Source organism: Onychostruthus taczanowskii, unplaced genomic scaffold (genome assembly GCF_017590055.1).
Source record: "Onychostruthus taczanowskii isolate IOZ18803 unplaced genomic scaffold, ASM1759005v1 scaffold13, whole genome shotgun sequence".
Taxonomy (NCBI): Eukaryota; Metazoa; Chordata; class Aves; order Passeriformes; family Passeridae; genus Onychostruthus; species Onychostruthus taczanowskii.
The window spans coordinates 9,400,725-9,425,809 of NW_024498462.1; the positions used below are offsets into that span (position 1 = coordinate 9,400,725).

The 25,085-nt window shown below is 39.9% G+C and overlaps 2 protein-coding genes across 2 annotated transcripts in view; one reads left to right on the forward strand and one right to left on the reverse strand.

Annotated features, from left to right (window-relative positions):
* Window positions 1–337, reverse strand: part of ZC4H2 (zinc finger C4H2-type containing) — a 14,985-nt gene extending 14,648 nt beyond the window's left edge. Inside the window, exon 1 of the mRNA XM_041396772.1 lies at window positions 194–337. The gene's annotated coding sequence lies outside the window, so the exon portion shown is untranslated. The remainder of the gene's footprint in view (window positions 1–193) is intronic.
* On the forward strand, window positions 116–24,986 carry ZC3H12B (zinc finger CCCH-type containing 12B). Its single transcript, XM_041396768.1, has 6 exons — window positions 116–251; window positions 14,770–15,535; window positions 17,280–17,419; window positions 18,133–18,367; window positions 18,455–18,561; window positions 19,188–24,986. Exons 2-6 carry the CDS (start codon window positions 14,934–14,936, stop codon window positions 20,606–20,608), a joined length of 2,505 nt encoding a protein of 834 aa, XP_041252702.1. The 5' UTR covers window positions 116–251; window positions 14,770–14,933; the 3' UTR covers window positions 20,609–24,986.
* Window positions 24,987–25,085: the final 99 nt, after the last annotated feature.

Sequence of the window (25,085 nt, forward strand, 5' to 3'; positions counted from 1 at the left end):
CCCCCGCGCTCCCGTCGGCGCTGAACTCCGCGCCCGCACTTCCCCCATCCCTCCCCATCCCGTCCCGTCCTGGCTCTGCTCCTCCACGCCCCCTCATCTCCCCTTGCTCCGGCCAGCCCTTCCCCCTCCATGCGGCGGGAGCGGCCGGAGTGGGGCCCGTGCCGCGGCCGCGCCGAGCCCCGCCGTCCGTCACCTCTTCGCCGCCAGATCCCGCAGGGAGCCGCGGAGGGTGTCCATAGCGACAGCAGCGGGTGAGGCCCCGGCCGGGGGAGGGGGTGCCGAGGGCGGCTCGGAGCGGGGGAGCGGCGGAGCCCGGCGGAGCGTTCCCCTCCCCCGGGGTCCGCGCGGCGGGGGGAGCGGGGCTGCGGGGCGCCCCCTGCCGCTCGTCGGGCGCGGTCGGGGCCCGGCGGCCGCTGCCCGGGGCTGCTCCCGCCGCTGGCCCGGGGCTGCTCCCGCCGCTGGCCCGGGGCTGCTCCCGCCGCTGCCCGGGGCTGCTCCCGCCGCTGGCCGGGGCTGCTCCCGCCTGGTCTGGCGCGTCCCTCCCCGCTGCGGGGCCGCTGCCCTTGGTCGCTGCCGCCGCCCCGCAGTGGCCGCGTGCTGCGCGAGGGGCCCCGGGCCTTGGCGGGCAGCCCGCGCAGCGTCCTCGCCCAGCCTGCGGGAGCGTGTCAGAGCCCCCGGCTGTTGTGGCAGGGCAGGTGGAGCGGCCTGGGCAGTGGGGTACGGAGCCGGGAAATTCACCGTCGTTTAGTCATTGAAAGCTCCAAGGAGAGATTGTAAAGGCTGCGTTAGCGCGCTGCTAAAGAAGGTGTTGTGTCTGAACAAAAGAACAATGCGGGAAACTTGCATTAATGAAGAAAGATGGTGAAATAAGGAGATTACTTTTGTATAGGATACCTGATGATTGCAACTTGCATCCTTCCATTTTGCTTTATAATGCAACTGTGAATAAGGAACTGCTCACTCATGCAGTATGCTTGAGGTTTGAGATACTTTTTAATCTGTTCATTTGAAAATGTTATTTTTCATTGCTGTCTGCTTTTCTAATTGTCATTAAATCATTTGGAAATTACATTTCACAGGAGGCATTTACTTCACAAGCTAGCAAAACACTAAAATTGAAGCAAAAGCTATATTGTGTCTTCTGATATACGTGAATCTAAATTATTTGGGTTTATTGAGATACATCTGATATTGTTTTACTTTTTTTGTTTTAGTCTTGCAATGTGTTGCAGTGATTAGCATGTGTTGCCGTAAGTGGGAAGTAAGAATAGGAGGCATATTAAAATGCTGGTCATTTATGAACTTCCATTATGCAGATCAGTAGTTCTGAGTGCCTGGGAATATGCAGCATTCCAGGTCCATCTGATTTCTTATGCTTGGTATATTTGTTTATTGAAATAGAAGAGCCTGTCAAGTCCTCTTTTTTGTATAGGAAGGATCCTTTGTTGATAAGACACATCTTTTGCTTGCCAAATGCTGTAGCTGAGCTGTGGTATGTAGGACTGGCAGGTATATTTCACAAGCTTGGCTAATGCCACTGATAAAATAATTTTTGCTTCTTAATGGAAAAATGGGTTAGTGGGAATTTCAAGGTCATCTTCAAATATAGAGTAATTTAGCTGCCTTTGGAATATGTAATTTCTTCTCCAGTGTCGCATGTTTTCTGTATATCAGTCCTGTCACTGTTGACATCTTCTGGATCTGTTTGCCTTCCACAATAATCTAATGTTTAGCAAGTTTTATTAGAAGCCATCCATAAAGCTTCCTAAGTTGATTTCATTTGATCGTATGATCGTAATAAAAGGTATTTTAAGAAAAGAAAACCTAATTGCTAAATCTAAACCTAACCCAAACTCACTATTTGGAAAGAATAACAAGAAAAGGGGTTAAGATGGATGAAGGGATACCAATACACTTTATATGCTGATGAACTAGTAAGAAGGTAAATTCTTACTGTCAACAGCTGTAAATTAGGTAAGTTCTGGCTTTCTGTTCTTTGATCTTTCTGGAAGCCTTTTCCAGTGCAAATTATTCCATTGTAGACATCTGCTGGTTTTGACTTTCCTAGCCACTGTACAGTTTGCAAATGAAATATTGTTTTCTTGAACACTTATAATTCTACTATAAATCTGTGAATAGTAGGAGTAAAACAAATTTCTTCTATCACTTGCAATTTTTTATGGTTTGAATCAAGAGCAAAAGCACTGGGGCTTTTTGGGAGTAAGGAAGGCAGCATCTAAATTCAGGTATGAAAGTAGGACTCAGAAAAATGAAGAAAAGCAATTAATGAATTTGGAAGAAGTTCCCAGGTGTTGCCACATTTGAAATTAATTTGATATATTGATTTGTCCATCTCATAATGTGAAAAAAAATTAAAAACTCAAATGGCTGTAATGCTACACATACCTGAGAATGCTGTCCTCATTTGCATCATGGAATCTGCTAGGCATAAAGGGCTTTGAAGAGCCATGTTTTCATGGCTAGACAACTATATACTATTAAATATATCAACTTTTTTGTGTGTTACTTTATTGTAAAAGGCTATTTTTTTCATACATTGTAAATGAAAAGCTTGTTTGAGCCATAGTAGTGGTATTTTTAAAATGCTTTACCATCTGTTAATGTGGGGCGTTTTTAGTTTCCTGTGAACTGTCCCTTTTTGTTGATAAGCTATATTTTATATGATATGTTCATGGTATCACAGATAATTCGTCTGGAAATAAGAATACCATGACCACCTTTACAGATCCAGCCTGTCTGGTGCCATGATATGTAGAATTGCATTAGATATATTTCAGAGTTAGGAAACACATTTGCAAGTGCAGAGCTAAGCAGTATAACATCTCCTGAGATGTAGTTTCATTCTTCTGAGGTGACCAATTTATTCATGAGACTGGCCATAATAAGAAAAAAATCTTCATTAGCTGGCAATTTTGATTCAAATATATATGTTCTATATTTAAATAAGTACTTCAGCTAAGTATCTTTGACTTGTAAAGGTAGCTATTGTAATTTTCTTTCATGGGTTATTTTTGACATGGCTTGCTAGAAAGCAGATTGATTCACCATGTCAAAGTAAAACCTCGGCTTTACATCATTTGTTGTAGGCCTCTTCTGGAATTTCATTAGGAAATCACTGTACAGTAGAACTAAAGTATTTTACAAATCCCAGCATAGGCCAAGGTGCTTGTTTGTTACACAGTCAGAATTTAAGAGCCCCTTTCTGCATTTGTTCCACCTGGAGAGAGACCCTCATCAAGATTAATATCTGCTCTCATTTGCTGACACAACTTCTAGTTTTAATTGAATGCTGTAACAGGGGCATTATCATTAGGTTAAAGCCAAAGGTTTAGACTTGTATGTTTAGTGAGGATATCCACAAGAAATATGACTCCTTTATTGAGCCCACAGACACCTCAGCCAAATCACATAAAGTCAAAACTAAGTCTGACAATTTCATCCTAAAACCACGTGCAGTTGCCCCCCTGATGCAATGCTTTTTCTTTTTTTGTGAGATCAAGTGCTAGTTTCCATCTCTTCACCAAGTCTTTACCTTTTCTGATCTCTAGATTTAAATACATTGATTTAAAATACAAACAAAAACTCCATCCCCCAAACAAAATAATCCATCACACCAGAAAGCCTTGCACCCTCAGGTCTTGTCCATAGGTAGATCTCCCTTTACAAAGGGAGTGATGAAATTGCTGGAGCAGGAGGATTTGCCATTTTCATTTTCAAAAGCAGAGTGGCAGGCTTTTTGTCTTATCTTCTTGATAATGGCTTTCCAGCTTCTTTACCTTGGAAATGAGCAGTGTTGCCATCATATGAATAAAGGAATCTTATAAAAAAAAGAATTAGTTTGCATTGGACTTCCTTCAGGAGATCACTTAGTCCAACACCATGCTCACTGCAGACTTAATTAGCCATGTACTGACTTTGTTTTTGCAAAAGCAAGGTAACTGGAGTGAAATATAAAGTCACAAGATGCCTTCACGCTCCCCTTGCTGCTTTCCATAAAGGTACTGTTTTACTGAGTGAGGTGTCTTTCTCTGCTTCAGACTGGGTTTTTTGTGTTAGTTTCTAAAGTGATTGTTTCAGTTTATCAGAAAGCTTCTGTCCTAACAGGTGCATCCTGCCTCACCTGCACAGCATGCACAGCATGTGAGGGTCCATCCAATATATTGAGGTCTTTAGAAACAACACCCTTTGTTGTTTAGGTTTCTCAGAGACTGCTTTTGGATGAGAATTTTGGTTAAAGGAACATTTGGTTTAGTCTGCCGGAGTAGTATTCTAAATATTCAATTACAAATTGAATTGGTGTAAGTTAACATGCATCACATCCTTGATGTGTCTTTGACTTAGCTGCAGTCACAACTTTTTTTTTCCCTTCACAGAGCATTAATGAGTCATTTATATCTGCAGAGTAGGTAGTACCAAATGGCCTCCTATCAGAATGTGGATTAGGAGAGCTAGTGTATTCCTTTGGTCATAGATCCAAATAAATCATCTCAGTTTAAAGGAACTGCCCACAAATAAGCTTTAGGAGTTACATGTCTGCTCTCATTTTATGTAATGTTGTCAGCTAAAGTGTAAATATTACCTTAGCAGGGACAACAGATCTTTCCAGTAACAATAATGCTAGCTGTAGCTCCTTAAGATTATTAAGGAAAATTGGTGGGAAAAAGTACTATATATAATTGTTAGAACACCTGTTTTTAAATGTGTGTTTACTGTATAATTATTTCCTTTTTTTTCCTTAGGAAATAATGATTAAATACCTAATGCAATAGAAATACTGCATTTTCTTCCCTTCAGAAGGCCTGTACTTTCTACTTGTCTTGTGCTCAGCACTAGTTCTTTTTAGGCTGGGCTAGCTCCAAACAGGAATCATGTAATTTAAGAAAGAACTAAAACGCTGCTTCCTCTGTTTAGAATTTCAGCTATGTCCATCCTGTCCCTATGAATTCATACTTATGAGTATGACAAAATTAACGAAGTTTGAGGCAAGGTGCTTAAATTTTATACTACTTTTACATTTCTCTTCAGTTCACACTTGATTTGTAGTTCACAGAATTATAGAACATAGTGAGTTGGAAGGAAGCTACAAGGATCATCAAAGTCCAGCTCCTGGCCCTTCACCCCAGGAATCTCACTGTGTGCCTGAGAGCATTGTCCCAAGGCTCCTTGAGCTCTGAGGCTTGGCACCATGCCCACTGCACTGGAAGCCTGTTCCAGTGCCCAGCCACCCTCAGGGGGAAGAACTTCTTCCTAATATCCAACCCGAACTTCCCCTGTTGACTCCTTCACACGGAATTTCGAGTTCTCTATGTGATATTCTAGACACAGCTTGCTTTTATGTATATTCCAATACATATATCAGTGATCACTGGAAGTAATTGCTGAAGTAAATTTGAAGTACCTCAAACATTGAGGTGTTGCTGTAGTTTTTAGAACAATTTTTCAGTTTAACAAAACTTGGCAATATGCTAAGAGTGCAGTAAAAGTGGATACTTTCCTACCAAGTTCTCTGTTCTGTGGTGTTGTTTCTGTCATGTGGTTTGAGTTAAATTGTGTAGTCATGAAAACGAAATGACTTCTTGGCAAGTTTAGATTTGGTAAAAGCTGTAGATTTGGGCCAAAGGATTAATCACCTATTTGCACAGCAAGGAAAACATTGTTTTATTTCATGTTCCAAATCTACTGTGACCCTAGTATTTAATATATTTTATTTTGGGTTTTCTGAAATAGCCATGATTTCTCCAACTTTTAGCTAATCAAAGCGCTTGTTGTCATTTCCCTGGTGTCTGTTGGTAGGTTCATGTTTTTCTGTTCCTGGCATTTTCCAGAAGGTCTTTAGGTTAATTTCTGAACCCTTTATAAAAGGTGCCACAAATGTTTAGTCATACTCTTGTCAGTCTTGCAGGACAGACACCTAGTGTTTGTGATGTACAAATCTACAGTTTGAGCAGAGCTAGAAAAGTAAAATGAAGTTCTGAGCACCTTTGTGGGTTTTTTTCTGATGCAGCTAAATGTTCTGCTTTTCTGTTTAGTTTCTTGCTTGTTATTTGGAGGTTGAGCATAATAACGTAGTAACTCAGTAAAATTTTTGCTAAGCTGAATGAGGAAGTTTTCATCAAGGTCAGCCAAAAAAAAGAAATCTAAATTTGAAATGTATGGCAACTCAGTTGCAAATATGGGATGTTCTTAAGTTTTTGGGTTGGATTTTTTTTTAAGTCGTGATCACTAGAAATGCAGTATATAATCTAATTTTCCTGATATAAAAAGACCATTAAAGGGCAGAGTTGTGCTTATTACTTTTCATAGTCTGGGAAGTAAGGACTGGCTCTTGAATCTAATTCAGCTGTCTTGTCTTTGCTTAAGGATACTGTCACTCCCTGATTCCTGTTCAGTAATCCAACCAAACACCAAGAACTTCCATTCAGCAGTGTTGAAAAGGAAAGTGAGAAACTTAGGTCCTTCGGCTGGTACTTGCACAATTACTTTCTTGCATGACAATGCTTACTTATTTGTGTCTGTCATGATGGTTCTTTCTTGCCTTTGTGTTGCAGGATGTTGTTCCCCTTTGCACACGTGCAATTATTTTTTTGAGGTGCGTTGTAAACTTGATCTATGTTTAAGAAACAAACTAATACTTCCCTCAAAAAATTCCCACCCAATCCCTTTTCCAGCTGTCATGATGAGCCCATTAGCTTCTTCATACTCTAGGGAGAGTCATGAACAAGTAGGTTCTAGTTAATTAGGTGTTAATTAGGTGTTTTGGTGAAGAGTCCATGGCATGATTTCATGGATCTAGTTTTTCATATCCACTCAATTATATTCTCATTATGTTTGAAAATTTTTGATCTGCTAACTCAGGGGCTTAGTTTATTTATTTTGTTTATTTACTTTCATTGGCAGTACCCTGCCTTTCCATAGCTCTCAAACAGCATTCATAACTTTCTTCAACGGAGCCAGCTGTGGTAAAAAGATTTCAGGAACAGTGGGTTAGAGCTTGGTGAGGAGGGAAAACTACCAAACTTTTAAGTGTTTGCATTGTTTGGGAAGGAAGCGCTCTATTTCACTTTTCTGAACTGATCCATGAAATGTATCGAGTGATACACTGACAGAATTAGAATTTGCATGTATATGTCTATATGGGTTTATCTATCTATGTGTATTAGTTTGTGTGTGCATAGGGTGTTTTTTTTCCATCACTGTACAGTGCAGACAGGAACTGCAATATACATTGTAGATCAAAAAGACAAAGCCAAGTAGTATTTCTGAAGTAATTTCCAGTTCTATATATTCTGGTGTATGAATTCCTGAAATTCAGCCCTCTCTGCACAACTGAACTTTTCCTACTATTACAAGTGTTCAATCAGCATTTGTCAAGGAAGAACGTCCCCTTCAGGGTTGGGTGGTGGTAACAATAACATTTATCTTAACTGGTGAGTCAACACTGAGAATCTTCCTTTGTCCTTTGCCTCTGTAATAGAAGAGTGCTAAGTCACATTCCTTATTGTTCTTCTCCAAAGATGGTTAAGGGAGGGAGAGAGACAGATGGAGAAACAGAAATGGCAAACTTGTTTTTCTTTTAAAATACTTTATCTGAATTGACTCAGAAAAGAAAAAGCTTCTAAATAAAATTTATTGCTAACCATAGCTAGTAGGCTATTTTTCAATTACTGTTTCAATACTAATTCTAAGGACAAAGTGTTCACTGCTGGTGTAAACAGTTAGTACTTTAGATTTAATGTATATTAATGTTTTATTTCAGAGAAGCTATAATAAGTAGAAAAGTAAAATATTTTTCTTGACATTATACTGAGTTTCACTTGATAAAAAACTATACAGTATTAGGCCTTTGATTTGTGTAAATTTAAGGTTTCCCTGTTCATCAAAATGACAGTGTTGAGACTTCCCAGGAATGTGTTGAGACTGACATTGCATAGTAAGATAAGAAAAAAAAATCCATTAAACTGAATCAAAATGCTGTCATTTATATGGCTCTAATTATCAAGGGACTGAAAAGCCTGATCTGCCATTTTAACACTTCTGTTAAAAATGCTGCTTGACTTAGCACATATTCTGTGAATGGTACTATACATGTCTCCAAATGTTTAAGTGAGCTGTGGATCTGTGATCAGATCTTTCTTTAGACCATGTATCATATATTAGATTAAAAAGTACAAGAGATATTTGAGCATGTATTCATTTTAAGCATCTTAAAGTATTCCTTTGGCAAATAGAGACTGATAAATCACCCAGCGTTTTTCTAATTAATATTTTAAAGATTGGAAGAAAGGTCTCATTTCTCTTACACATCTGGCACTAATAGCCCTTGCAGTATCTTGGCTCAGTTTCCATTCTAAGGTATTTGTTAACACAGGACTCTGCTTACTTATAGCCTGGTTTGAGGGAGCCTGAAAAACAACTTCTTTTTCTTCGGACTCGGTGTGTCCATTTTGAGTGCCTAACACACGGACCGAGCGCTCGCTGCCCGCCGCCCGGCCCGGGGACAGACGCGCGGAGCGGGCGCACCCGCCCGGGGGCCGTGTCGCTGCTCGCAGCGGCTGTCGGCTCTCTAAAACACAACTCGTTATTGTGGAAACTGCGATAGAGTCCTTCCTGCCTACAAAGGTGACATTCGTTTCCTTGAGGGACTCAGCTCTGCTTCTCCCCCGACTCGGTGCGGCGCAGGGGGGTGAGGCTCCCGCCCGCAGATGTCACACTCCCGGTTCCCAGGGGTGCGGGGCGAGCCGGGCCGTGGCTGCGCAGCGGCGGCTCCCACACCGGAGCAGGGGGAAGCGGCACAGCAGCGGCCCCGGGCCCGGGCCGCTTGCCGGGACTGCTCCCCCGCCCCATCTCCTGGGCATTGCCGGGACAATGGCAGGAGTCCCCTCGGCTCTGGTCGGAGCGGCCGTTCTCCTCCGTCCGTCCCGGGGGCGTCCCGGGAGTCCGGGAGCCGCCCCTGCCCGACAATCCTGGAAAAGACTTTCCGCAGAGGGAACATAGGAAGTGAGGGCTCCTTCCCTGCCTCCTGCCCACCTGTAGGAAGTGGGATCTCTCCTCTTCCTCCTGCGAACCTGTAGGAAGTGGGATCTCTCCTCTTCCTCCTGCCCACCTGTAGGAAGTGGGATCTCTCCTCTTCCTCCTGCGAACCTGTAGGAAGTGGGATCTCTCCTCTTCCTCCTGCGAACCTGTAGGAAGTGGGATCTCTCCTCTTCCTCCTGCCCACCTGTAGGAAGTGGGATCTCTCCTCTTCCTCCTGCCCACCTGTAGGAAGTGGGGCCCTTCCCTCCCACCAAGGAGCGGGCCAGGCCTCCCCCGGCCGCTCCGTGCCCAGGCCAATTCTCAGTTCAAAACCCGTGCGTGTTAAACACACAATAAACTTTCGCATTGTAATTTGCTTTTATCCACCAATGTACAATCTCAGCCAGTGGCAAACACACACACTCATGCCTCGCCTCCCGCCCAGCTGATCTGGGGCAGGTTGGAAAAGCGGCGAAAGGAAAAAAACTTTGAGAGATCACTTCAAAAGCAAATTCCCCCACCACCATGCTGGGTTGTCCCGGGATTGCTAGCAATTACTGACTTTAAACAGATACACAAGACACACACAGACAGGAATTACATACTACACAACAAAAAGATATAAGATACCTTTTTATTACCCCCTGCGGGATCTTGGAGCCATGGTGTGTCAGCCTCAGGCCGCTGCACAGAATTCTCAAGATTGCCAGCAGGAAAGAATTTCTTCTAGGATGTTCTCAGTCCAGAGGAAGGGTACCAGGTTCTCCCGTCCCATCTCAGTGTGCCAGAATAACTGTTGCCTTTTGCCCAATCTGGAAATGAAACTCAAGATAATTTTAGTAAGGAGGTAATATAAATAATAATAATAATATAAAAGGGGTTCTTTATTTGAAGGCCTTCAGAGGCAGTTATGGTAAGTTGTCGACAAAAGCCCACCCCCCCAGGGGTGTGTACATTTTTATAGGTTTTAGGAAATTAGTATAATTGATAAAAAGCACCAGTTAGGAGGATAAGTGGTGATACAGGTCAAGTCTCTTCCCCTGGAACCCCCCCCTTCAGCACTGGCTGTACTTTGTCCATGAGGCTGTATCCCAAAGAGCTGTTCTCAGCCTTGGTTGCCAGGAAAAAACCAAGAGAGGATTGGAGCCTTCTACCTCCAGGGGCTTGGAGCTCTGGAATTTGTTTTGTCTTTCTGCTTAAGGAAAGGACATGGAAAAGTACTGGGAAAAAAAGTCACTAATGCAGTAGACTACAGAGCTACAAATATATGTATGAAGAATACAGAGAACATAGAAAAAAAGACAAAACCTAAACAGCATCAATAATGTTATGCAGCACAACTCTTCCAATTTTTTAATCTGTTCTGAAATACCCAAATGTTAATTTTAGAATAATTCTCTGCTTTTCTTCAGTTGTGAATCTGTCCCAGCAGATGTGTACCACCTAAGTGTATAATTAGAATGAGAAAAAGTTACCATTTTTATTTGTGACTCATATACTTTGTTAGATTTGAGCACTTTTTAGTAGATGAAATAGTTCACTACCTCAGAAAATATTCAAAGTAGCAGGCAGCAATGTGTGATATCTATGCTGCTCCTGAGATAAGAATACAACAAGATAGTTGTGTCTTCAGTGCCATGAAATCACTGATGTTGAGCTGTCTTACCTTTCTCATAAGCACTGTAGAAATGCAATTTTCAAGGCATTTCAAGGGCTAATCCAAAATCCAGGGCCATTTATGCATCTTGAGCTGCTCCTGGTCTGAGTCCTCTGACAATTACTGCTACCTGACAAATACTGTTCTGTCACATTCCTGAAGATGTGTGCTGGTTGGTTTGTTGGGGTTTTGCATATATGCACTGCAGGCTCAAATAAAAATGCCTTTAAAATGGCAATTTGTTATATATTGGGAAAGTTCTTAAAGCTCAGAAAAATGTACTTGGGAAGTGCTTTAGAGTTCTTTAGAGTAACCACTGGTCTGTGCTGTAGCACAGAACAATGCTGGAGGTCCTGTTGACTGTAGTGTCCCTGAACACTATTTAAAACAATTTATAAAAGTCTTCTCTTTGTCTCTATTATTTATATTGTTTCCATGGGTTGGGACTCTTTAGACAATAGTTGGTTTGTGTGTAGCAAGGAAGTTGTCAGCTTTTCTGTTAGTAGGCTGGTACACTGTCTACACATGAGGCATAACTGTAGATACATCACATGCCAGCCTGATCAATTGTTTAGTTATGATTGTCAAGTTGTTTATTTGGTTTCATTTGGTTTATTGAGACAGTTTAAGAAATACAAAAGGAGAAATCTGCAATATTTATTCCCTGCTGTGCTTGTGGAACTCCCCTAGATGTTAGCATTTCATGTGTAATTTTTCAGCTAGATTTTTTTTTTTCTTGGGGAGTTATTAAAAAAAAAACCACTGATTAGCTAAATGTATCTGAAAGGTACACAAGGGAAAACAAACAAACCTATCCCTCCTTCGAATAAATAGTATAGATTCGTTATTAAGTATTTCTTATCCAGGAGAGAGAGATATTTGAGGAAATACACGACTTGGCATTCTTTATTTTGTTTTAATTTTTCATTTTAGTATCTGCAATGACAGAAAAAAAGTAAAAATGCTTAAAAATTGGTGAAAGGAATTGATAAAATGTTTCATTTAAAGGTTGTTCTTCAAAGTAGGTGTGTGTGTCATCTAATTGCACCTTTGAAGGGGATGGTTCAGAGCATACTGAGATGATAGAAAGGCAGTGCCATAAGGGACCAAAAGAAGCTGTTCAGTCCATTCTTTTACATGAGTTTCTGTTGGTCTGCTGAAATGAACAGGCTTGAATAGAGAATTTCTAGCATCAGCTCAAAATAGTCATTGTCATTTGAATAGTGATTGTTGAGTAATTTGCAAGTGTTTTCATTTATATTACAGTACTTTATTACTGTACAGATATTTTCTTTCTGTTTTAATACCATCAGAGTTGAAGAGATGCTTTCAGTTTGGCCCCTTATGAACAAAATATGCATGATTTTGTCTGACTCTTTTTCTGAATCACATTATCAGTTCTACTAGTTGCTCGTGACTGTGCTGAAAGAGGTGTTTAGGAAGGAAACTTGTTTGGTTGCTTAGCAGCGAGCATCATGAGAATTAAAATTTTAAAGCTGCAGTGTCTGTATTTCTGTAATAGCTTTAAATTAGATATTCATAATAGCTTTATTTCCTTTTAGTGTGTGTTCATATTTGGCTGTCTTTGGGTGGGAATGTAGCTGTGCTGTCAGGGTGCCACCCATCACCATGAGCCTGGGGCTGCCTGGGCCATCTCACAGACAGAGGGAGTGTGGGACACAGCTGGGGATGCAAGGAAAAAGTGTTCTGTGATTACATATGGCTTGGACAGTCTGGGGAGGCATCAAAGGCATTGTGAGGGTCAGGGAGAGAATGCAGGTTTCAAGATGATAAGTTTAACAAAAGCCAAATTCTTGTGACATTGTGCTTAGAGAGATGACAACTGGGAAAGAAGAATGGAGCTCTTTAAACATGGATGAACAGAATCATGCTGTTCTTTGTCCAGTGCCAAAGCAGTACAGTCTCAATAATTTGAAAAAAATTAGTGTTGCCACATCATACAGTCTCAATAATTTGAAAAAAATTAGTGTTGCCACATGTATTGCAGAGCATTCCTTCATTGCAATGTTTTGTAAGCTGTGGGTGCAGTGTGCTGATAACCTTGTATTTTAACCTTCTTTTATAATAATATTTTATGCCCTTTTTTTTTAGTGCTGGCAAGGTACAAGGTTATGTATGAGACCTAATTAAAATCCATTCCAGGTTAAGCTATTAATACATCTAAGTTGGCAAGTACTTGGGTCGTGAATATACTGCTGTTAGTGCTGTGTGAGAGAAAAATCACTTGGAATGAAAATCGAGAGTAAAAATAATACCTAAGTATTTAGATGGATACTCTTTGAATAAATAACATGAAAGAACAGCAGTTTTTAAAGTCTAACTTAGACCTAACTAATCAAGATTGGAATTTCCATTCAAACGCAAAGAAACTGTGTTTTTATTTCATATGGCATAAAGGACTTAAACTATCCCAGAATTCTTTAATTTGGACAAAAACCTCCAGGATCATTGAGTCCAACCTTTGACCAGTCCCCACCTTGTCAAACAGACCAGAGCACTGCGTGCCACGTCCAGTTGTTTTCTGTATTTCTCCATACATGGTGACTCCACTGCCTCCCTGCACAGTCAAATCCAAGGCTTGACAACCCTTTCTGTGAAGAAAATCTTCCTGATGTCCAACCTAAACCTCCCCTGGCACAGCTTGAGGCCATTTCCTCTTGTCCTATTGCTGTTTTCCTGGGAGAAAACACTGACCCCCACCTAACTACAGCCTCCTTTCAGGCAGTTGTAGAGAGTATAAGGTGTCCACTGACCCTGCTTCTCTCCAGGCTGACAAAATATAAATTTAACATGAATATATGAAAATATGAAAAGTATGGTTATTCCTTATTAAAAAATAATGTTGATTGGCTCAAAACTTGACCTTTTAGGGGTTATTTTTAGGTATGAGATTAGCATTTTCTAAGGAAATTAGGCTTTTGAGCAGCTGTCTCTGTGTGTGTGTACATTTCTGTTTGCATAAATTGGAGTGCAGTCTGGTAGAATGTTACTGTTTTGCCTGTTTTTGGTTATTATTTATTACCTTATAAAGGTTTTGCAGGTTAATAATCTTAGTTTCACTTTGAGACAATTTTAGGGGGTTTGGTTGTTGTTAGGCCAATATGGACCTGTCTCAGAGATCCTTTGACATTTTTGTGGTGTTGCTTATGAAATTTTATTACTCTTCTAGACCTGTTGTTCTCTGAAATATTCCCATAGGTAACAAACACCCACCATTTAATGAAGGGAAACAGTCAAGAAGGAAACCTTTCTAAGATGTACTAGCAGAGCTTTGAACTAAATTTGTCAGGAGAAGGGATGTGCTTCTGAGTGTTGGAGAGGAACCAAGAAACACCAGCACCCTGGTGCAAGCAGCAGGAAAACACCTGTAAATTGTCCCAGAGGAATTAGGGATGGCCTCTCACAAATGGTGAAGAGGCTGTTCTGTGATTCTGAGTGGTATATTAGGTGCTGTAATTTTCTGCATCTTACTACCTAAAACCAAAATGATATGAAAACATAAAATGAATAAGATTTGACTTATATGCACACTGGTGATGCTTTTACTTTTATTTTGTGGCTTATATTATTTTGTTAAATGTCTATTCTGTTTTCCAGAAGATACTTTTGCTGAACTTTTTGGTTCTGATAGTAAATCCTTACTGAAAGAGGCTGAAATGGTTTGTGTTAAATTTTATGCCTACTGGAACACTGCACAGTTGTTCCTAGTGTAGACAGGCTGTTCTTGCAGTAGAAGACATGTTTCTAGTGGAAATGGTGGCTCAGCCTTTTCTGGTTTATTATCTTTAAATATTACTGAGATAATCCATTTGTTCCAGCTCTACATTTATTGTGTGGGAATTGTCCCTTTTTTTGTAAGTAGAGTAACTGAGGGAGGGAAAGAGAGTTTTATTTGTAATTACACAGACAGTGTAATCATATGCTTTATTATAATCAGTTTACATAGAAATGTGAATGACTGGGGACATCTACTGACTTGTAAACAAAATCGTTGTAGTTGAATATTTTGCAGAATTGATCAAAACCTAATTTTAAATATTTTTTTCTTTCTTTTTAAGGAACTTCATGTTGGTGTTGCTTATGCCAGAATATAGTAAGCAAGGCAAATTAGCTCCAGCCTTGTGTAAACTTCTAATTGGCCAACATGATGCAATTGAGCATGAATTCCAGGTGGCTTTGGAAATGAACGAGAACTGAGCGCTCTGGCTGGAAGCTGAACGTGATGACGGCCTGGTCTATGGTAGGGAAGCTGAAAATGGAGAAGAGGCACTCCAGAGAAGACAGAAATGTGGAACAAGATGCGGGGGAATGCAGTGCTGAATCTGAGGAATGGACGAGCTCAGAAAGTGAGCCTGAGCAACCATACTTCAGAGGCAGTACTCAGTGGAGAGAAAAGGAGGTTTCCACCAAACCGCATCGGCCGCTCTGCCGGTCCCCGTGTCTGGATCGCCCAAGTTTTTCACAGAGCAGTATCACACAAGACTTGAAGCTAGATGAATGCAAAACAAATTTGGACAAGGAATACCAAGCTAAAATGGATTTTGCTTTAAAGCTTGGGTATGCAGGAGATCAGATCCAGGCTGTACTGAATAAGTTGGGAGCAGATGCGCTCATCAATGATGTTCTAGCAGAGCTTGTGAGACTTGGCAACAAAAGTGAATCAGAGGGACAAAGCACTGCCAGCAGTACCACTGGTACTCTGGTGTCAAGAGGCCCTTGCCCAAAGGAAATAGCAAGCCCTGAATTGTCACTGGAAGATGAAGTGGTGGATAACAGTGATAACTTGAGGCCAATTGTCATTGATGGCAGCAATGTCGCTATGAGGTGGGTCCCCCTGTCACAATATTTGAAAACAATAAATCACTAAAATATTTTTTAAAAATACTGATGGCAAAGTCATTTTAAGTCATGTAGACTATTACACTGATAATACATCTATTTTATGGACTCTTTAGTCAAGGCTTTTAATTATACTATTATTCCTTTATATATAATCTGTATTGCAGTTCCCCTGCCCTCATTTTAAATCCAAGTTCTCACCTCAAGTCTTTTGTTCGAGCAATCTGTTTGCAGTGTGCTTTTGTGTGGATGGGTTTCATATTTTGATGTCCTTGAACCATACTGAAAATTGTTTCTGGACATTAAAGGAAGGTGACCTAGTAGGGTAGGAAAACTTGGTTCTTTCTAAAGTGGCATGCAGTGGATGGTAATGAAATGCAGTGAATTCGTGGTATTTGAGCTCTTGATGACTGAGCCTGCTCAGTATTCGAAGGAATTTGGCTGTGTCAGAACAGGGATAACACATGAGCTAAACCTGCTGACCAGCATGGCTATGCTGCTTGCCCCACCTCAAGTACTGAGTGCAGTTTTGGGCATCCAAAGGAAGGCCACGAGTATAGGGGAGGGTCTGGAGGGGGAGCCTTATGAGGAGTGGCTGAGGTCACTTGGTTTGTTCAGCCTGGAGAAGAGGAGACCAAGGTGAGACCACATTGTGTTCTTCAACATCTTCACAAGGGGAGGTAGAGGGGAAGGTACCAAGCTCTTCACTCTTGTGACCAATGACAGGACTTGAGAAAATGGCACCAAGTGGAGTCAGGGGATATTCAGGTTGGATATTAGAAAAAGGTTTTTCACCCAGAGGGTGGCTGAGCACTGGAACGGGCTCCCAGGGCAGTGGTTACAGCACCCAGCCTGTCCAAGTTCAAGAAATGTTTGCACAAAACTCTCAGGCACATGGTGGCATTCTTGCTCTCAGGCACATGGTGGCATTCTTGGGGTGTCCTGCATGGGCCCAGGAGTTGGATTTCAATGGTCCTTGTGACTCAGGGTATTATTCTATGTACACTTGGCTGCTTAGGCTAACACTGACCCAAGAGACACGTGTCCTGTGCCACTTTTGAACATGTCTGTAGAGTACAGAGTTCAGCTAGCCAATGGTTTGTTTATCATTGAGTAAGTGTGATTTTTTTAAGAGGAAGTTGTGTACTGTTTTAGAGACTCCTTTGAGTTTCAGAAAACAAACTTTTGATTGGGATGGGACTTAAACAACTTTGACACAATTTCTTCTTTCCTATAAAAAGTTCTAGTAAAAATGAAAAACATGTAGTATCAGAGGAAAAGATTTTATTAAAAGAGATGTTTAACAGCACTTATCACCCATGGCAATCAGCATTGTTCATTCCTCTTGTTGTGATAGCATTTTATGGTGCTACTTAAGGTGAGCTCAGTTTGTTGGGGAAAGTGATATTTTTCATTAGGTCAGCTAATAAAATTTAAAAAACTGAAAACTTAATGTTTACTTGCTTTCACTCTGGGGATGGTAAAATTTCATAATTTATAGACTTTTTAGGCAGCAGGTTGCTTTAATCTGACGGCTGAATAGCTCTGTACAGTTGTCTTTTTCCAATTATGTAAGGAGGCCTAATAAAACTTTACAGACTTTGTTTCCCTTATATCCTTTGACCATGGCAGCTTTAAAAGAAAAAAAACCAACTAAACCACCACAACAAAAACCAAAACCGAATATAACTTTTGTCCTTGCTGTTTCTAAAACTTGCATGTTCTTCAGCCATGGGAACAAAGAAGGATTTTCCTGCCGGGGAATTCAACTAGCTGTTGACTGGTTTCTGGAAAAAGGACATAAAGATATCACTGTGTTTGTACCTGCATGGAGAAAAGAACAGTCTCGACCTGATGCACCAATTACAGGTAACACCAAGATTTTCTTTGACCCCTTGAAAAAGAAAAAAAAAATGTATTGTGTGTTTTTGATGGGTCCCAGTACTGGGCTGTGGATGTGGTGATGATGATGTTGCACTCAACTGTTTTTTTGAAAACACAACAGTTTCATTGGTGAGGAAACAAGCATTTAAATATCTGCCTGTGTTAACAGTGATGTGGGTTTTGTGACATTATTGGATAGTTTCAACACTTTTGAGAAGCAGCAGTTGAGTTTTTCCCATTTACAAATGTTGTTGAGCATAAAGGCACTGAGTCTTATTTGCTGAGTGAGCATGAAATAAGTAGTAGCAGGCCAGGGACTCAGTTAGTAGGGTTATCTTGAACACTGAAAAGGTAGCATGTCTTTTGACCTATAGAAAGTCCTTGCATTTTACTCTAGGCTAACAAGGCCATTGTAGTACAGTAACACCTGAGTTCCTGACATGTTCAGGAAGACTGAGTAAAGGTACATGGCTACAGAGTGGTTATGAAGTCCAAATATTGAATATTTACACAGTGCTTTGAAACCTCAGAAATAAAATCCACGTCTAGGTGTTTTTTAATCATAATGAGGACTGTGTATGAGTATAGTTGCAAGATACTTTGTCAGACAAAAAAGGCAAGAATTTTCATAACACAAAGGTTGCATTTCTTTGTTTTGAAATGTTTTTAAAAGCCGCTCAACTAAAATTATTTTACAGATCAAGAAATCTTACGTAAATTGGAGAAAGAAAAAATTCTTGTTTTCACCCCATCTCGAAGAGTTCAGGGAAGAAGAGTAGTTTGCTATGATGATCGATTCATAGTAAAACTTGCTTTCGACTCAGATGGCATCATTGTGTCAAATGATAACTATCGGGATCTTCAGAATGAAAAACCAGAATGGAAGAAGTTCATAGAGGAGCGGCTGCTAATGTATTCTTTTGTGAATGACAAGTATGGGTTTTTTCTTCAAAAGTAAATGAATTTGCTAATTCGGCATTCTCAGGAAAAACTGGTCATGTTTCATTTCTTTTCCCTTAGATTTATGCCTCCAGATGATCCTTTAGGACGTCATGGTCCAAGCCTTGAGAATTTCTTAAGAAAAAGGCCAGTTATTCCTGAACATAAGAAACAACCGTGTCCTTATGGTAAGTGCCCAAGTCAGATCATTTTGTTGCATTTAAAGGTAGGTGAAGCAAGCAATTAACATCTTGCCATTACCACTTTTCATGTTGCCATCTGAGCACAATGTCCACTTTTATACCCCTCATGCACGTATTTATTATCTTGCCATTACCAGAACAAAATGTACCCCTTTTCATGTTGCCATCTAAGCACAATGTCCACTTTTATACCCCTCATGCACGTATTTATAAAAGCAGTATAGTAGAAAATTGAGGATTAAAGATACACCTTGTCCATAATACAGCTTTTTGCTATTTTATTCTGGTTTGTATTCAAGGGAGGAGATTTGTAATTAATAAAACTGTGTTAAAGCTGATTTGTTTTTATAGCACTGTGTGTGTGTTGTCACGATTGAAATCATAAGCCAGTAGGAAAAAAAGTGGTGTGTCTTATCTTTGATGCAGATGGACATGGATGCAGGCAGCAGAGTCTGTGACTGCCTGTATATATAAAATACATCATTATCCTTAGAGGTTTAATATAGAAATACTACTATTGCAAAGTGGTCAATGATATAAAGAAAAAAGATAGCAACTGGTGGTATTAATGAGTTTTTGATTTATTTAACCTGAAAACCCTTTTCTTTCAGGTAAAAAGTGCACCTATGGGCACAAATGTAAATATTACCACCCAGAACGTGCAAACCAGCCTCAAAGGTCAGTAGCGGATGAGCTTCGAATAAGTGCCAAATTATCTGCTGTGAAAACTATGAGTGAGGGAGCCTTGGCCAAATGTGGCACAGGGCCATCCAGCTCCAAAGGAGAAATCAGTTCTGAAGTGAAACGCATTGCCCCAAAACGTCAGTCAGATCCAAGCATTAGGTCAGTAGCTGTGGAGCCTGAGGAAAAGTTATCAGCAGCCCGGAAGTCCGAGGCCAGCTCTGTCCCGTCTCTGGTTTCTGCATTAAGTGTACCAACGCTCCCTCCACCAAAAAGCCATGCAGCTGGTGCATTAAATACTCGTTCTGCAAGCAGTCCGGTGCCAGGTTCCTCACAGTTCGTACATCAGAAATCCTCACTGGAACATATGTCCAGTGTGCAATATCCTCCTATACTAGTCACCAATAGCCATGGCACCTCAGTTAGCTATATTGACCAGTATCCCAAATACGAGTCACTGGGGGACCATGGCTATTACTCCTTACTCAGTGATTTCTCCAACTTAAGCATAAGTAGTATCCGTAACTCAGATTATTACGGGGCTGATATGGACCAGGGGATGTATTCTAGAAACTCAAGCCCCTGTCCTGACAATTGCTTAAGCCATACGAGTAATGATTCTTATTCCTCTTACAATGACTTGTATCTGGGTGTAGCAGATGCCAGTCCAGAAGACAATGTGAAGAGCCACAGACTGCCATCGAAAAATCGTCTTCAGCCTTTCCCTCATGGTTACCATGAAGCCTTAAATAGAGGTCAGAGTTACGGAACTGAAGAGCCTAAGCAATCCCTTCGCAAACAGTCAGTTTCCCACTTAGGCCTACATGCCCAGCATCCAGTTGTTGGAGCGCGGTCCAGTTGTCCAGGAGAATACCCCGTGCCTCAAAATGTTCATCCATCAACTGCACAACCAAGCCGTGCCTTGGTGATGACGAGAATGGACAGTATTTCTGACTCACGGCTTTATGAGAGTAACCCCGCGAGGCAGAGACGACCGCCTCTGTGCCGAGAGCAGCACGCCAGCTGGGATCCGTTGCCGTGCGCATCCGACTCGTACGCGTACCACTCGTACCCGCTGAGCAACAACCTCATGCAGCCATGTTATGAACCTGTCATGGTGAGAAGCATGCCCGAGAAGATGGAACAGCTCTGGAGAAATCCCTGGATTGGGATATGCGGTGAGCCACGGGAACCTCACATCATCCCAGAACATCAGTATCAAACGTACAAGAACCTCTGCAATATTTTCCCTCCAAGCGTTGTCCTTTCTGTGATGGAAAAGAATCCCCACATGACAGATGCACAACAGCTGGCAGCTATGATTGTTGCCAAATTAAGAACAGGGCGTTAGAGCAGTACAGCCTCTTTTGGCTAAATGAACCTGTACAGCACTTAGGACCCAGAGGAAAACTTACATGAAGGAAGAGGCCAATCTATTGTAAATATTTTCTACTAAGATAGTATAAAGTTCTGTACACAGTAGCAGTCATATATATGCTGAGGCACTATATAAAAGTTGATTGTATTGCAAATTTTAAGATTTTAAATATAGGGATTTTTAATAGTATTTTATAGGAAATGCATACCTTGCTGCATGGATAGCTCACTAAGAACTATAATGTCACAATCAGTGTCTCAAAGCTGTTACTACAAAATTAGTGTTAGCAATTATATTGCATGTATTAGTGTACACTTACAATTTGCTTATAAATACCTAATCGGCCTCTAAAAGTATGCTCTATACACACCCAGATGACTTCTAGGGTTTCAGCTTTGTCATTTGACACTGCCTACTGGCATCTTAAGTACTGAAGAAAAAGTAGATTTGCTAAAAATTAAAATTGTTTATAAAGGGAAAAACTGACTTCAGATTTTCAATGTCAACATGGTTGTTGATACTTAAATTTCAGAACTGTCCCTCAAGAGTTTGAATAACTATTACTACATTGTTCAATATGTTGGCTCAATCCAACAGAAGCCAAATACTTTATTAAATTAGGACCAAAACATTAAGGAATGTAAAGGCATGAGTGCCATTCAGTAAACTGAAACTTTAATTGTAGCTTCTCTCCAGAATCTCCTCCCAAATGTGCAGTAAGCAGCTGCTGGCCCAAATAACTAGACAAGCTGAAAATAAATTGTCAGTATTATGTAAACTGGATTACTCAACTTGAAGCAGCAAAAACTGGATGTTAGCATGGAAGTTCATCAGTAAGTGCAGCCCTTCCTCTGGGAGCAAGGATGGTGTTTGAGTGAGCCTGACATTCAAGGTGGCTGTACAAGATCATCTTCACAAAGGGTGGAGGGGGAAGGCTGCTTCTTGAAAAGAGATGTTCCAGTTTGGGTTTGTGGCAAAGCTGTCCTGGTTTTTGCTCTTCAGATCCACGCAAAGGTGTGCATTTGCCTCGTGAAGGCTTTTAGAGTTCCTGTTTCAACAGGTGAGATAATTTTGTGTGGCATTGTTTGCGCAACTGGTATCTTGCTCAGGGTGGGAACCTTTGTAGCTAAATGTCTCCAAAAGAGGCGTTTATTGGTTTTTTTAAGCTGCACTGACTGTACGCCCTTTTTTGAATCCACTGTATATTTCAGCATTTTGAACCATGACTAACTCGACATGTCTCGAGCTAGGACTTGTTGACTTCTACTGTAGTTTTTTTCATGAAAGTTGAGAAGGCCTGGTTTATGGCCTTTTGTTTCTTCATGAGAAGGTGTGACACTGCCTAAATGTTTCTTACTGTGAAACACACAGAACGTGAGGCTGCAGTCAGGGTTGTTTCTGGTGTTTTGATAATGGCTTGCATGCTGCTTTCTAGTTATCTGTTTGTCTGAGAAACAAAGTTTATCATTTCCTCCACTTGTGTTACTGTAGTGGTTGGTTTGATTCAGAATATCTTGTGGGCTCTTTATCATGTGCAAAATAGGTTCCTGTCATATAAAAAAAACCCACCAAATGAACCAACAAGAAACCACAATTATGGGTGCAACTACAGTTAATTTATTGACATTCGATAACTGTATCATTTCACACAGGATAAATTTTCTTGTGTTGGTACAGGTGATGTATATAATGACTATGTCATTATGTATCTGAAATGAAGTAACTTGAAGGTGATTCTGTACTTACACTTGGTGTTTAAAAATAATTTAAGTTTTAATTAGTTGATTTTTCTCTCTGTTAGTGGGGAAAATAATTCAGACACTTATAATAGCTGGGGGAAAACAGATTTAACTCTTGACCAGTTTTCAAAAACATTTCATATTTTTAATTTGCAATTAATTCTTATTCTCTTCTCTTGCATGATATAAGCAGCTGAGAGCAATGCCTCAAATAACCAGAAATGACCTTTTGTTTGTTGATACAAATTGTATCTCTTTTTCTTGATTGTATAAAAACTGTGTATAAAAAAAAATAATCTCTAGATTAACTTCAGTATTACATTTTCACCACAATGTTTGTGACACCATGTGTCACAGGGAAGTAGCCCATGAATAATTATGGATTTTTTTATTTAAAATGGGCACTTGTAGTTTATAGACAAACAGGGACAACTTTTCAGAACCAGGTTATTATGTGCACAAATACTGTGTGTACACCTCAAAGCATTACATAGGTATCTTCAGTCTATTTATTAAGCAGATACATTCTTGCACTAAACTTTATGTAAAAATGTTGCTGTTAACTCATCTGCATGTGTTTAAAATGTAACAGTAATTGCTATAGACCCTATTTTATTCTAACCAATTAATTTATAAATTATTTAGGTATGAGATGAAGTTTATTGTGCACTCATGTTTTCCATCTTGCATGGAATTAAATATTTGTATGCAGAAAAATGTTTGTTCCATTTTTCTCCATTTATAAAGATAAGCTATTTGAAGAGAGGATTAGTAGGTGATTTTGAAGTTTTCTAATGTGGAAAACTCAACAGAGATTTCTGTATGAAGTGCTGGGTGGCTTATGGAGATATCCATTTTTGTTGGATTTGTCCAGTCATTTTAATTTTCACTAACCTTTGTTTTACTGATGGAAGAATTCCTTTTTAAACAATGGGAATGCTGTGAGAACACAAACCCAGCATACTCTATTTCCCTAAGGCACTTCAAAGGCAAATTGTCTTATTCTGAGAAGCTGCTGGCATCTCTCGTGCATAGTTCCAGAATTGGCAGTGCAGCCTTGTGGAAATAACCTGCAAATTTTGTGCTTGTTTAGTCCTCCCTAGAGGCAATGCAACTTTTCTATGTGATGTAGTGTTTCCTGATCAACTACTTTAAGTGATAATTTGGTCATCCACACCTGTTTTCAGATATGTTTACAAGACAGTTCAAGACACTGACACATTCATTAATCTTCAGCGCATAAGCTTGGATTTCTTCTTACATGGAAGAGTTGATCTTATTAACACCTGATCATAACTGTCTATATTGTAAATATAAGACTTTGTATAAATGCTCTTTTTTAGAGCATGGTATTTAAATGTTTTTAAAACTGTAAAAGAACAGTTCTAGAAACTATATTTTAATAAAATCCATGAAAAAACAATTCTAGATGAGGGGGGAAAAAATTGTGAAGGTAAAATCATGGACTACTGCAGTTGATAAGAGCTGAGCAGTAGATTTTAGTGCTTTACTGGGGCCAGAGCATTCTCTGGGAGTTCTGATTTACTTCTCTTTCATCTTCAGCTATATTACTTTCACATAATTTGTCACTTAAAAGTGTGTAACTTTAAATTCATAAATCAAAAACCAAATGCTTTATGGGATGTCAGTCTAAATTATTTCATGGTTTTTGTACGAATTACATGTCAGTAATGTAGTAAATTGTACATGATTTCACTGCTGTTAGTCCTGTTGTTGTCATATTGAGCTGCAGTAGTTGGCTTTATTCATTTGTAGAATTAAACATTACTGTTTAATTGTTGTAAAATTTTATAAATCTCTTTGGGTTTTTTTGGTTGACCCAAATATAATGTAAGTCTTAATGACAAAATGAGTGAAAATGGATGTTAAACCAGTATGTGGTATTCTTAAATCTCTGTAGTGGTAAGTGGGCACTGCTCTAGTTGCTGCAGCATGTAATTTATTTACTAGCATGAGTCTGTTTAGCTTTTGTAAAAATGCTTTAGCTGTAAAGTTAAAAATAGGTGTGGAGTATGGTTGCTTAGAACAAGCAGAAGGAGCTTCATTGAAAAAAAACCAAACCAAATAAAACCAAAAACATCTAAGTAGGTGAGTTTCCCCCTACATACACGCATTATGCATTGTGGCATTTTGTTCAAATAATAAAGTTAAAAATACTTGGTGACATGTATGCATTCCTGATCTATATCAGCCCACAAACATTGGATTATTCTCATTTTTAAAACTCCACACTAAGGAGAAGGAACATGTAACATTTCTGTGAAACTTTGTTCCAAAGTTGAAGTATTACTTGATCTTGACTTGCCTAAAGTTGACCTGAAGCATCTGTCACAGTCCCCTCTGTGGTGAGCATTCAGCTTTCCCACTGCTCTGATTACCTATTGCTTGTTTGTGTGACAGGGCCCTCATTAAGTCTATTTCCTGCAATATTTCAACTGGAAAAATACAATTGCACCATCACATAAATTATTCTTATGCCAGTGTTTGGTTAGCCTTTCAAGAGTGATTATACAATATTGCTGATTTTGGTCTGTATTTAAAGTTTGTAAATGTATTAAAAGAATTGCAAGAATCTAAAAGAAGTATAGGTTATCACCTGTTCCCCTCCTGCTCTATGTAAATGTTTTGCACAATTATTTAATAATATGAAATATGTTATAGTTTATATATATATATATATATACATAATT